Source organism: Pseudophryne corroboree, chromosome 4 (genome assembly GCF_028390025.1).
Source record: "Pseudophryne corroboree isolate aPseCor3 chromosome 4, aPseCor3.hap2, whole genome shotgun sequence".
Taxonomy (NCBI): domain Eukaryota; kingdom Metazoa; phylum Chordata; class Amphibia; order Anura; family Myobatrachidae; genus Pseudophryne; species Pseudophryne corroboree.
The window spans coordinates 369,569,984-369,584,618 of NC_086447.1; the positions used below are offsets into that span (position 1 = coordinate 369,569,984).

The 14,635-nt window shown below is 46.3% G+C and overlaps 1 protein-coding gene across 3 annotated transcripts in view; it reads right to left on the minus strand.

Moving 5' to 3' along the window:
* Window positions 1-10,246, minus strand: part of ABCC5 (ATP binding cassette subfamily C member 5) — a 201,748-nt gene extending 191,502 nt beyond the window's left edge. For 2 of the 3 annotated variants that reach the window (XM_063916578.1, XM_063916579.1), the window contains exons 1-2: window positions 10,045-10,246; window positions 7,874-8,048 (exon numbers count right to left, since the gene is read on the minus strand). In XM_063916578.1, coding sequence (XP_063772648.1) covers window positions 7,874-8,002 — 129 coding nt within the window. In that variant the 5' untranslated portion in view covers window positions 8,003-8,048; window positions 10,045-10,246. The remainder of the gene's footprint in view (window positions 1-7,873; window positions 8,049-10,044) is intronic. The other variant, XM_063916576.1, reaches the window with a different exon arrangement.
* Window positions 10,247-14,635: the final 4,389 nt, after the last annotated feature.

Genomic DNA, 14,635 nt, shown 5'->3' on the forward strand with positions numbered 1-14,635 from the left:
ACTCATCAACAGGTGCCCCGATGTTATCCCTGTGGACCCTATGGAACTCCCCCCCCCCCCCCCCCCCCCAAAAAAAAAAAGAAAAAAAAGAAGAAAAAAAAAAAGTGTAGTAACTTTTCAATATGGCATTGTAATAAGATGCCCTCTTTCCAAAAAGTCAGTTGGTAAATTTTCTGCACTACTACAGCTGCTTTGGTCAAGTGCTCTTACTGTGACAAGAAAACTTCAATGAGTAGCAACAGCTCTACCGCAAATTGGTCAGCTATACAACTGCACAGAATAGGACTGCCAGTGAATAAGCTCATGGTGGGTAGAAATAGTCTGTTCCTAGTTGGAACACTTCACCACTAAAATCCAAACTGCCCCTGAAAACGTCTGCACAGGAACTGTACGCTGGTAGCTTCATAAAACCTGGATTCCATGGCAGAGCAGCCACACACAAACAACAAAGCACTCCACCATTGGAGTAACAATTAACACACCACCTGGCAGTCTGATGGAGGAATCAGAGTTTGGCAGATGCCATGAGAACACTTACACCCCTTTCACATCACACAAATAACTCGGTATCGACCCGGCAATATGCCGGGTCGACACGGGTCAGTTTGCGGTGTGAAAGCTCCATGTCAGAATTCCCGGGTCGTCTGACCCGGTAATTCAACCCGGGTTGTAAGAAGGGCTATTCCCGGGTTGAATACCGGGTCAGTGGCTGCGTAAACGGATTCCCGGGTCGATGCAACCCAGTGCCCGTTTAATAGAGATGGGGAGAGGCGGCGCGTAGATGAGCTCATCTCCCAGCGCCGCCTCCACCCCCCCGCCGCCATGGCAACCGACCCGGCATGCTGCCGGGTCTGGAAGCCAGCGAAAGGGGTAGCAGAGTCTCCAATGCCGGATCCCACCCAGGAAGGACCCATTTCCAATTCCCGGGTGGGATCCGGCATTGGAGATCTGAAAGGGGTATTATGGACTGAATGTGTATGGTCAACTGTAAATTTTGGTGGTGGAAGAATAATGGTCTGGGGCAGTTTTTCATGGAGTGGCCTGGTTCCCTTATACTGCTTCCAGATCACAAACATGAGTTGTACCCGGCATTTGAACCCGGGTCAGAGCAGGCTGATACTTTAACATTGCTAGTTTCGACCTGGGTTATTCCCAAGTTGGTGCCTTTCACACTGAACCCGGGTCATCAATGTTAAACACTGATGCAATTTAAAATGGGTTTTTCTGGCTCACACTGATGAGGTTTCAAAGGAAATAAAAGGAGGGGCTGCTCTGAGCAGACACAAACAGCCAATCAGCACCTTTTTCTGAGACCCGGGTTGAATATACTGGGTCAGAGGCTTTCATACTGCACAATGACCCGTGTGCAACACATGTTAAACCCTTCTTTTAACCCGGGTTGCTCGACCCGGGTTATTCACTTTGGTGCTTTCACACTGCACCTCGACCAGAGTCGATCCGGCGATAACCCGGGTTATTTTGGCAATGTGAAAGGGGTATTACTTACTGCTACAGCATACAAAGACAGTCTTATAGCAGGGCTGGCCAAACCGGTCCTCGAGATCTACCAACAGTTCATGTTTTCCAGACCTCCTGGAGATCTGTAGAATTGTCAGTTAGGAATGAATGCAGCACATCTTAATTAGAAATGACTACACCTGTGCACTAGCTAGGTGGTCTGGAAAATGTGAACTGTTGGTAGATCTCGAGGACTGGTTTGGCCAGCCCTGGTCTATAGGATTGTGTACTGCCAGCAGTCAGGGGGGGGGGCCCTTTCTGGTTTCAGTAGTCCAATGCCTCCATGAACATTTCAAGGTTAATCTAAAAATAGTTTGCAGAGTTTGAAGTGGAAGAACTTGACTGGCCTGCACAGAGCCCTGACCTCAAACACCTTTGAGATTAACTGGAATGCCAGTTGCGAGGCGGGACCTGTTGTCCAACATCGGTTCCCAACCTTACTAATGCTCATGTGCTGAATGGATAGGAATATCATCAGTAAGTTCCAAAATGTAGTGGAAAGCCTAAAGTATAACAAGACGCTGTTATAGCAGAAAGAGAGGACAAACTATAGATAATAACTATGGTTATGGAGTGAGATGTTCAGCAGCTACAGGTATGATGTTAAGGTCCCCACATACTTTTGACCACTAGCTTAGCAGGAAAGTAAACTTGCTTTACATACTATTTTCATTCTCTTACCGTAGGTGGAGTTACTTGAGCAATAAAGTTTTCTTTAGTGATATCATAAACCCTGAACTCCACTGAATTCACCATTCCAAAGTATGTCTAACAATGGTACCAGTGTACAATAAACTCATACCAAATCCAATTTAATGATATTGACTAAATTAAACTGGGAGGACTGAGAATATCTTAAGAGGATGTAATTTTGTATAATAGTGGCCTGTTCAATTAAGTCCAATGTGCCTCCGAACACCAAAGAAATGTTCATTTGTGAACATATCTGGGGCACATCCAGGGGATGAGAGGAAAAACTAGCAATGTTGCTTGCCACAATGCGCTGTTCCAGAATGGCATACCGTTGTCAGTGCATTTAATGGAATCACCCCACGATGATTGTGAAAATGCCACAAAAACTTGCACTCGCCAATGCAACATATAACTATACATCTTTGTCCCAAATAATGAACAGGGGTGTAGTATGGTATGCCGGCGGCAGGGCTCCTGGCGACCAGCATACCGGCGCCGGGAGCCCGACCGCCGGCACACCGACAGCGTGGCAAGCGCAAATGAGCCCCTTGCGGGCACGGTGGCGCGATACGCTATTTTATTCTCCCTCCAGGGGGGTCGTGGACCCCCACGAGGGAGAAAAAGTGTCGGTATGTCGGCTGTCGGGATCCCGACAGTCGGCATACTGAAGACCAACCAATGAACAGTTAAGGACATTGTCAAAAACCCGGGCTTATGAGCCACTAAACCTAACCAACAACATTCTGTAAATAATACCAAATGTAGCCACACTGTGTGGTAGGCACATTGCTCATGCATTGTGTTTGGCAGAGGACCACAGCAGTTGTAAATTGTACCAGTGCCCGTTGCCAATTAGAATTTTAGACGTGCCTGATCAACGCCAAGCACAACGCATTATTCTGGGCACTGTGACCAAAGTGGCTGAAGAACCTCCTTCCATGCAGCTGGCTTTAGATAAAATAGCAACTTGTAACATTTACAAACAATGGGGTCGATTCAATTCGGCAATTTAAGAATAGCGCCGGGAATTAGCTCCCGACGCTATTCAATTCAGCTGCTAGTTACCCGCAATTGTCGGGAATTCTTCTCTCATCCTCGGGGGATGAGAGAAAAAGCCCGACAAAAGTGCTGCCTCGCGGCCAGCGCGAGGCTGATTCTGTCGGGAATCAGCCTCGCGCCGGGGAGTTATGTCGGAGAATGCCCGTTCTCCCGACAATTCAACCTGTTTAGTCGGCGAGAACGGGACATCGCCGACTTAACTGGAGCTGAATTGAATAGCGTCGGGAGCTAATTCCCGGCGCTATTCATAAGTTGCCGAATTGAATCGACCCCAATGTTTCAGTATCAAAATGTATTCAAGTTAAAAAGGAATCTCTTTCACCAAGCACACAATATTGCCCCCCTGCCGGAGATGACCAATGGCTGATTAATGGTATGCTACTGTACATAGTAATACAACATGAAACATTCAGTAAATGCACTGAAATGCCGAAAGTCCAAAAAATAATGTCACATGAATGAACAGGTACACACACGTACTGACGAGCATTCACTATGCATCACTGTAGACTCTGCCTGCAGTGTTCAGAAATATTAGAACACTGGTTACAAAACAAAAAACAGAATGGTGTTTAATGGTAACACACTAAGGGGTATATTTACTAAAGTGCGGCTTTTTACAAGTGGAGATGTTGCCCATAGCAACCAAATTATACTTTTCATTTATCTAAGAAGAATTTACTGTTACGTGGTCAAAAACAAAGCATATGGCTGCGCTGGAAGATTTGTAGTTAATATACACCTGTTCAAAGAATCCAATAGCTTCTCTTATATAACACACATATCATAAAATGTACAGAAAAAATGTAAAGACAAAATAGACAGACGTGAATAAAAAATAAAAGGACATAAATAAAAATAGATCTAACTTTCTTGCTGTGAATTTGTATGCACAAGTCCTACGTTTCTTAATACTTTGTGACCATGGTCTGATAACAGGTTGTGGATAACCTTTCTAGTCTGATGTGCCGATAGGCTCCGTTGCCTGTTCAGTACACAGCAGCTGATTTTTTATATATATCCTCAGCAGTTGTAAATTGTGCCAGTGGCCGTTCTCACGGCTCCACTGCCTGTTCTCCAGTGAACAGTTATATATTCGGACTGGGCGCATCCACTGCCACAAGTGTTACCACAATAGTGCATACCCTCTGTGAGGGGCACCTATCATATGTGGGGACCGTCTCTCTGTATTTGGGGAGCGGGTGGATCAATCTGCATGGCAGCAGTGCTCTGGATTCACACCATTACACGCTCAGCACTCTGCAGGGTGATACATGCTGCCTGTGATATCCGGCCTTACACTGCTCTGATGGCAGGGGTGGGGGGTAAAAGCAAGTTTTTGGTTGCTATCAAGTCCTGTATATTCACAGCAAGATCTTATCAATGCTTTGTCTCATAATTTTATCAAGACTTGCTTTTACCCCCCCCCCCCCCCTCCGAGCAGTGCGGGGACAGATACCACAAGCCGCATGTATCATCCTGCAGAGCGCCATGGGCTGAGTGTGTAATGGAGGAAATCCAGAGCACTGCTGCCACGCAGATTTATCCATCTGCTCCCCCAAACACAGAGAGATGGTTGCCCCATATGATAGGTGCCGCTCACAGAGGGAACAAACTGCTGTGGTAACACTTGTGGCAGTGGATGCGCCCAGTACAAATATATAACTGCTCACTGGAGAAGAGGCGGTGGAGTCGTGGCAACGGGCACTGGTACAATTTACAACTGCTGGGGAGATATATATATATAGATAGATAGATAGATAGATAGATAGATAGATAGAAGGAAGGCAGGCAGCGGCACTCTCAGGTTTTCGATTCAAAATAAACTGGACACAGCGGTCTCTGGTTGAACCAGAGACCGCTGTGTCCAGTTTATTTTGAATCGAAAACCTGAGAGTGCCGCTGCCTTCCTTCTATACATTCGGTTGTGAAACCAATACAGGAGGCACCTGGGTATTTATAAATTTAAAATAAAATAGGTACAAAAAAAAAAAAAAAAACCCCACACCAGCTGCTGTGTACTGGACAGGCAGCGAAGCCTACCAGCACGTCAGACGTAAAAGGTTATCCACAGCCCGCAGTGAGTGGAAAAGCTACAAAAATTGCAACAATTCAGATAGTTTGTTCATTGTATACAAAGGATCCAAAATAGTATTCTAAAACCATGGTCAGAAAGTTTTTTTTTTTTTTTTTTTAATAATAAATATATATATGTAGAAATAACCGGCACTCCACTTCAACTCACAGAAATTGCCCAGGTGCCGTCCAACGAGTTATAGCAAACCCATAAATAGTCACGTACAGAGGTGGCACTCACAGGACCTTTTTTCAAGCAGAACTCATAAAGAAGACAACAGAGACTCCTCATGGGGTATTTATTTTGTGTAATAAACCCCATAACCCTGTTAAGTGCCAGGGGAGTGATGTGTGAAGGTGATATGATGTGAGCGTGAGAGAATTTACTTGAGTGCTGAGTCTCCTCGGTTTTAATTAAATACCTGAAAACTGGATTCGATAGAACATTCACCTGAAAGGTGATATAGCTATAAACCTGGGGTACTAATAATGACAATGAGACTATATGTGAGCTGTGTTAAGAGCAGAAGACGCTGTTAGGTATTTAAACACCCTGACAGCAGAGGATTTCAATGTGAGAGGTGTCAAGTAAATAATAAATGCAGAGTAAAAGAAATGGAATGGAAAAACTGTAAAATTAAAGAAATGTACAAAAATTTCCTTTTAGAAAAAATCCACGGTCGCCTTCATGGCGAGAGGACGCCAGGTTCAAAGTCAGATCACTCTTATAGGAAGACATTCCACGGCATAATTTCATTAAGACCGTGGGGATTAATGGTGTTCAACCGGAAGATCCATTTGGCTTCTAACTTCACCTTTCAGGTGAATGTTCTATCGAATCCAGTTTTCAGGTATTTAATTAAAACCGAGGAGACTCAGCACTCAAGTAAATTCTCTCACGCTCACATCATATCACCTTCACACATCACTCCCCTGGCACTTAACAGGGTTATGGGGTTTATTACACAAAATAAATACCCCATGAGTGTTTTATTCACTCACAACACCACAGCCGTGCGTTATTGCCGACACGACCAATAAGTTCACCATTAATATCAACATATTTCACTGTTACAGGACGACAGCTTTTTATTTCAGGGGTCCGCCATAATAGAGTTGGGCCCACACACACGAAACACCCAGCGACAGTTCGCTTTATTTTTCTTATACACAGTGCCAACAGTGCTATCACTGGCGTGCAGAGGTTTCCAATGAGGGTTTCCTTTCAGGCTTCCTCTCTCTTGCTCCCCGGGTCTCTCCACACAAACGGTATTGCTATTTTGTTTTATTTCCTTCACGTCAGCTGTCAGAAGTGCCGGGCGTCATGGTTACCTTGACAACCCGACCTCCTGACACCAATGACGCACATGGTGCGCGCCGGACTTGGATACCGGAAACGGAACCCGAGACGGCGTCTCTCACACGGCGGGTTTCTCTTGGGTATATAGGTAAGCTCTTTTTCTCTTTCTTCATTGCTGCTTATCCTTGACAAAGGGGTGTGCCAACCCCGAAACGTTGGAGTTCAGGTGATATTTTTAATACACCATAATTTTTGCATCAAGCCTCCGAGTGCCGCAGTCTTTTTTTGCTTGTTTACATCACACATGTTCTGGAGGCACCGGAGCAACTGAGTCCAGCAGGAGGAGTGCCGGTCCGTACATTGTTCTATATATATATATTTACATTTCTTCTATACATTTTACAAAATATGTGTGTTTGTGATAAATGTGTATCACTGTATAAAAGAGAAGCTGATTCTTTGTGAACAGGTGTATGTATATTAATTACAAATCATCCAGCGCAGCCATATGTATAGAGATAATCCCTGCTTAATGGTTTCATTTATCTGGCACCTTCTAGAACAGTGATGGCTAACCTTGACACTCCAGCTGTTGTTGAACTACACATCCCAGCATGCCCTACATCAGTTTTGCTATTTGGCCATGCTAAAACTGATGCAGGGCATGCTGGCATGTGTAGTTCAACAACAGCTGGAGTGTCAAGGTTAGCCATCACTGTTCTAGAAGATAATAGCTAGCATATGATTGGTTGCTATCTCTACTTCTAATATACCCATAAGTCCTTGCCAGGATGTTTGCCCACACAACCTACAGCAGTAAGCTTAGAGATACATGTATGTTCTGTATGGTGATCTCCAAACATTTTGCACACAAGGGAAAATGAAGATTTTTGTTTTAAATGAATAAATATGTACATACCCATAACAAGCATCTACTCACAACTCTGTGTACAAGGTGCACCACAAATGGAGCATAAACAGTACTCATAAATGTTGTTTATATCTAGGTATTTAATCTAATTTTAAGCAATGCAATGTTTCTGCCAAATATTCACAACATAATTACATTCTAATTAAATGTAGAGATGCGATACTATGCTTATTTTTCACTTGGTTAACAAAACACATACATTTTCAAGTGGTAGGTCAACAGAATTTCAAAATACAAAACTAGTTAATATAACACTTCAGAGAAAGGGACTCAAAACACCCTTTAACAAAGCAGACCTGTGATTTTGTCTTCTGATATTTAAAGTCCTCTTGCTCCTTTTTCTCATCTTGATTGCTTTGCTCCAGAACAGTTCTGTACCCAATGCTGGGTATGACATATTCGACTCCTAAATCTAGATCTTTCATCTTCTCTTAGCATTGAGTGCCTCTTGTGATGCAAGGTTCACAAAAACTTAAGAAAAAAATCAAAATCAAAATATTAACATAAAATATATGCATTTAGTGTGTGGTTTGTAGTATTGCACAAAAATACAGAACAGAAAAACATATTCACCCTTAATATAGGGGTCGATTCAATTCAGCAACAGTTGTATAGCACCGGGAATTAGCTCCCAGCGCTATACAATACAGCGACTACTTACCCTCAATTGTCTGGGGATTCTTCTCTCACCCCCGGGGGGTGAGAGAAGAAAACCGACAAAAAGGCTGCAGCACGGCCGGCACGAGGCTGATTCTGTCGGGAACCAGCATCGCCGCGGGTAGTTAAGTCAGAGAATGCCCGTTCTCCCAACAAAACAACATTCTCCGACTTAACTTTAGCTGAATTGAATAGCGTCGGGAGCTAATTCCCGGCGCTATTCAACTGTCACTGAATTGAATCGACCCCATAGAATCAGTAATATTACAATATAAAGTATTAATTTTCGAGCAATTAAAAAATAAATTTATTAACATTTTGTTATATAGCGCAGCATGTTCCGTTGCGCTTTACAATTAGAACAGCGATAGACTAAAACTGGATAAAAACAGACAGACAGAGGTAGGAAGGCCCTGCTTGCAAGATAATAATAATAATAATAATAATAATAATAATAATCTAGAATCAGTGATGGGGAACCTTTGGCACTCCAGCTGTTTAACTACACATCCCAGCATGCCCTGTTACAGTTTTAGCATGGCCAAATAGCAAAACTGTAGCAGAGCATGCTGGGATGTGTAGTTCAACAACAACTGGAGTGCCAAAGGTTCCCCATCACTGACCTAGATTGCGGACTAAGGAAAGACCTAAAACATACATGCCTAGACTAGCCTCCACTCAAAGTGACTAGTTGTTTGAATCCTGTGATTCATTCTATTAAGAAGAATGTTAATTTGATTTCTGTCTGCATTTGTCAGTGGGGTAGTGATGACATCACTAGCAGCCCAGAATCTCAAATAAGAAATAAGTAAGTATAGATGGAATCGGCTCTAGGAACAGAACAGGGAAAACACCTCTTCAGCAGTTTCAGTAATTATCTGAAATTAAGACAGGGAATAAACATAATACTCCTTATCTCAAACTTTTACTTTTCAAAACGCAGAACAACAAATGAAGTCACTGTCCCACGTCATATTTTATCATAAAAGCCAGAGTGTGACTGGAGTAATGCGTGGCTGTATTGTTGTTAGATACAGAGATCATCTCCTTATAAAGGCCCAGGACTCTTAGCTCAGGTCACCTTGCACTATCCTGATTAAGGCTGTAGCAAGGCCACAATAAAGTCAGCCAATAAAAGCACACACAGGATGACAGTATAACCTCGCTGCTCGGCCAAGTCATCTCAGGATGCCAAAAATGCCCATGACAGATAGATAGATAGATAGATAGATAGATAGATAGATAGATAGATAGATAGATAACCTAAGGCTGAGGACCAGGACAGGGGCAGTGCGGCAGCCCCCAGTAACTACAGCTACAGTACCCCACCCCCAGCTTCCCAACAGAAGGAGACAGAGGAGATCGGAAGACAACACGTACAGCCGGGGCGCCCCCTACCGGTAACATAAAACAAAGACGAAGAAAAAAACAAAAAAAAAACGGAAGCAGCGCTAGCAGCGGCATCTCCTCCATCTGACGGCTGCTGCGGCTCAAGTTCAGTACATGAGAGCCGGGGCCGCTGGGCACCTGTTCCCACGGATCAAACAAATAGGGAGAGCAGATCACCTATTGCTGGGTGGGGGGAACGTAGATAAAAGAATGACGAGGCGGGCTATGGGAACATCATAGGGCCCCAGTCAGAGGACTGTCTGCCACCCGCAACGTCACCATAATGGCGGCTCTAAAAGGGCGACACACTGTGGGGCGCCCTTTGTATCGGATGACAGGGGTGACGCTTCTGGCATACTCTGGGCAGCCACTGAAGACACCGACTCTCCCTCCAATAGGGGACACCAAGTCGCGCAGTTACCTGGTGGGGTGTGAGCGCAGAGAGCAGGGCTCGGTGCTGTCACAGGATCCGGTCTTGTCTCTTCCACTGCGGCTCCTCAACTCAGGAAAACAAGCAGCCGGGCTGCGGGGGAGTTCGTGGAGGCTCACACTCCGCATGCGCACTGCTCCTGGGGGCAGGCACTAGGCGGGAGCATGACGGGAGTTGTAGTCCTGATGAGGTGCTGCGCATTTAGGAAGAGTTTGAGAAAGGACTCCATCTCCCAGCATGCTCTCGGGCAGAGAGAGGCGTGACAGTACTATCAAAGAGGAAAGGGGCGTGTTCCGATCGTATGGCTACGCCCTTACGTCAGCGCTGCGGCAGCACCCGGCCTCTGGAACGTTCTATACTTAGTGACATCACATCATCGGGGCCATTTTGGACCTGGGTGTGACAGGTTGTCATTGTGTGCTGAGAGTGGGACAGTCAGAACTGAGTGGTGTGGCTGGTAGCTGCCACCCTCTTTATCCCAATCCATATCCCGCTTATCTTATTGAGAATTCATTTAAAAAAATAAACTGTTTATGAGCAGAGTAGTAATCAGCTGTAAAAACAGTAAAAGGCTACTGTGGTATTTCATAATGTCTTGCAGTACTGTGTGTATCAACAGTGGTCATAATATATACAGTAGGAGCTGATTCAGAGTTGGGAGCATGGGAAGGGGAGAAATGGCAAATTTGAACCTGGGCAAAGAATGTTAAGGTGCAAAGTATTTAAATTTCTCTTACGTCCTAGTGGATACTGGGGTCTTGTACTTTATAGTACCGTGGGGTATAGATCGGGTCCACTGGAGCCTGGCACTTTAAAACCTTTAGGGTGGAATTCAGTTGTTTGAAAAGTCAGTTGGGTGTCTGTTTTTTCCTATCTAATAGACAGGAAAAAACAGACACCCAACCGACTTTCTCATACGTCCTAGACTCTGGATGCTGGGGACTCCAAAAGGACCATGGGGTATAGACGGATCCGCAGGAGCTTGGGCACACTATAAAGACTTAAACTGAGTGTGAACTGGCTCCTCCCTCTATGCCCCTCCTCCAGACCTCAGTTAGATTTTGTGCCCAGGAGTGATGGGTCACACACTAGGGGAGCTCTACTGAGTTTCTCTGAAAGACTTTATGTTAGGTTTTTTATTTTCAGGTAGACCTGCTGGCTACAGGCTGCCTGCAGCGTGGGAGTGAGGGGAGAGAAGCAGGACCTACTTCTTCTTAGTTTAAAGGCTCTGCTTCTCGGCTACTGGACATCATTAGCTCCAGAGGGTTCGAGCGCCTAGCTGCTTGTTCCCGGAGCCACGCCGTCACCCCCCTCACAGAAGAATGAAGTTGGGTGAGTATTGGAAGAAAAGAAGACTTAAGATGGCAGAAGACTTCAGTAACGGAGGTGCAGTGGTAGTGCTGCGCTCCATGCTCCCACACACCAACGCACTCACAGGGTGCAGGGCGCTGGGGAGGGGGGGGGGGGGGGGCAGCAAGTTACTAGTCTTCTTAATGTGATCTGGCATATAAAAGCATTTCGGTGGTTCATCCCCCGCTAGCATAGTTTAACGATATCCCCGCCACCACTTATACGGGTGCAGGTCGCGTGGGGGTGGGGGGGGGGAGCGCCCTGGGCAGCGAGTTAGTTTATTATCAGTTTACTGCTCGCGCTGCAGGGGCTCCGTATACAGACCCCCGCAGGCGTGTTATAGCGCACTACGCGCCATTCTTCCCCGTCGGCCTCCATGGGTGCAGGGCGCCGGGGGGGGGGGGGGGGGGGCTCCCTGGGCAGCATAGATATTTTCTGTTTGGGGCTCCCGGGCGCCGCATACGATAACCCGCCATGAGAGCTGCGAGTGCGCGGCGCACCGGGGCTCCCGCATGCCGTCGGTTGCCTGGGGTGCAGGGCGCGCAGGGGGGCGCCCAGAGCAGCATTGGCGTCTATGTGAATATAGTGTTTTAAACTATATATGGTGCTCGACCTGATTGGTTTTTTTTTTTTAGAAATATAGGGGGGCTATAGCGCGCCGAGAGGGGCGGAGCTTAGCCTCACACATAGAGTCAGCGCCATTTTCCTTGCTGTCCCCGCCAAGAACTTTGTAAAGCAAACAAAGGGGGGGGACATAGTGTTTGGGTGTTATGTTGCCCCTCTCAGATGTAAAAACTCCCTGTGTATAGGGTCCCCCGGCTCAATATAGGGTTATATATATTTCTCTATCGTCCTAGTGGATGCTGGGGTTCCTGAAAGGACCATGGGGAATAGCGGCTCCGCAGGAGACAGGGCACAAAAAGTAAAGCTTTAGGATCAGGTGGTGTGCACTGGCTCCTCCCCCTATGACCCTCCTCCAAGCCTCAGTTAGATTTTTGTGCCCGGCCGAGAAGGGTGCAATCTAGGTGGCTCTCCTAAAGAGCTGCTTAGAAAAGTTTAGCTTAGGTTTTTTTTATTTTACAGTGAGTCCTGCTGGCAACAGGATCACTGCAACGAGGGACTTAGGGGAGAAGAAGTGAACTCACCTGCGTGCAGGATGGATTGGCTTCTTTGGCTACTGGACATTAGCTCCAGAGGGACGATCACAGGTACAGCCTGGATGGTCACCGGAGCCTCGCCGCCGGCCCCCTTGCAGATGCTGAAACGAGAAGAGGTCCAGAATCGGCGGCAGAAGACTCCTCAGTCTTCTTAAGGTAGCGCACAGCACTGCAGCTGTGCGCCATTTCCTCTCAGCACACTTCACACGGCAGTCACTGAGGGTGCAGGGCGCTGGGAGGGGGGCGCCCTGGGAGGCAAATGAAAACCTTTTTTGGCTAAAAATACCTCACATATAGCCTCCGGGGGCTATATGGAGATATTTAACCCCTGCCAGAATCCATTAAAGAGCGGGAGACGAGCCCACCGAAAAAGGGGCGGGGCCTATCTCCTCAGCACACAGCGCCATTTTCCCTCACAGAAAGGCTGGAGGGAAGGCTCCCAGGCTCTCCCCTGCACTGCACTACAGAAACAGGGTTAAAACAGAGAGGGGGGGCACTAATTTGGCGTTAGAAATATATAAAAGATGCTATAAGGGAAAACACTTATATAAGGTTGTCCCTATATAATTATAGCGTTTTTGGTGTGTGCTGGCAAACTCTCCCTCTGTCTCTCCAAAGGGCTAGTGGGTCCTGTCCTCTATCAGAGCATTCCCTGTGTGTGTGCTGTGTGTCGGTACGTGTGTGTCGACATGTATGAGGACGATGTTGGTGAGGAGGCGGAGCAATTGCCTGTAATGGTGATGTCACTCTCTAGGGAGTCGACACCGGAATGGATGGCTTATTTAGGGAATTACGTGATAATGTCAACACGCTGCAAGGTCGGTTGACGACATGAGACGGCCGACAAACAATTAGTACCGGTCCAGACGTCTCAGAAACACCGTCAGGGGTTTTAAAACGCCCGTTTACTTTAGTCGGTCGACACAGACACAGACACGGACACTGAATCCAGTGTCGACGGTGAATAAACAAACGTATTCCTTATTAGGGCCACACGTTAAGGGCAATGAAGGAGGTGTTACATATTTCTGATACTACAAGTACCACAAAAGAGGGTATTATGTGGGATGTGAAAAAACTACCGTAGTTTTTCCTGAATCAGATAAATTAAATGAAGTGTGTGATGATGCGTGGGTTCCCCCCGATAGAAAATTATGGGCGGTATACCCTTTCCCGCCAGAAGTTAGGGCGCGTTGGGAAACACCCCTTAGGGTGGATAAGGCGCTCACACGCTTATCAAAACAAGTGGCGGTACCGTCTATAGATAGGGCCGTCCTCAAGGAGCCAGCTGACAGGAGGCTGGAAAATATCATAAAAAGTATATACACACATACTGGTGTTATACTGCGACCAGCGATCGCCTCAGCCTGGATGTGCAGAGCTGGGGTGGCTTGGTCGGATTCCCTGACTAAAAATATTGATACCCTTGACAGGGACAGTATTTTATTGACTATAGAGCATTTAAAGGATGCATTTTCTATATATGCGAGATGCACAGAGGGATATTTGCACTCTGGCATCAAGAGTAAGTGCGATGTCCATATCTGCCAGAAGATGTTTATGGACACGACAGTGGTCAGGTGATGCAGATTCCAAACGGCACAAAGGTGTATTGCCGTATAAAGGAAGAGGAGTTATTTGGGGTCGGTCCATCGGACCTGGTGGCCACGGCAACTGCTGGAAAATCCACCGTTTTTACCCTAAGTCACATCTCTGCAGAAAAAGACACCGTCTTTTCAGCCTCAGTCCTTTCGTCCCTATAAGAGTCATATCTGCCCAGGGATAGAGGAAAGGGAAGAAGACTGCAGCAGGCAGCCCATTCCCAGGAACAGAAGCGTTCCACCGCTTCTGCCAGGCTCTCAGCATGACGCTGGGACCGTACAGGACCCCTGGATCCTACATGTAGTATCCCAGGGGTACAGATTGGAATGTCGAGACGTTTCCCCTTCGCAGGCTCCTGAAGTCTGGTTTACCAAGGTCTCCCTCCGACAAGGAGGCAGTATGGGAAACAATTCACAAGCTGTATTCCCAGCAGGTGATAATCAAATTACCCCTCCTACAACAAGAAAAGGGGT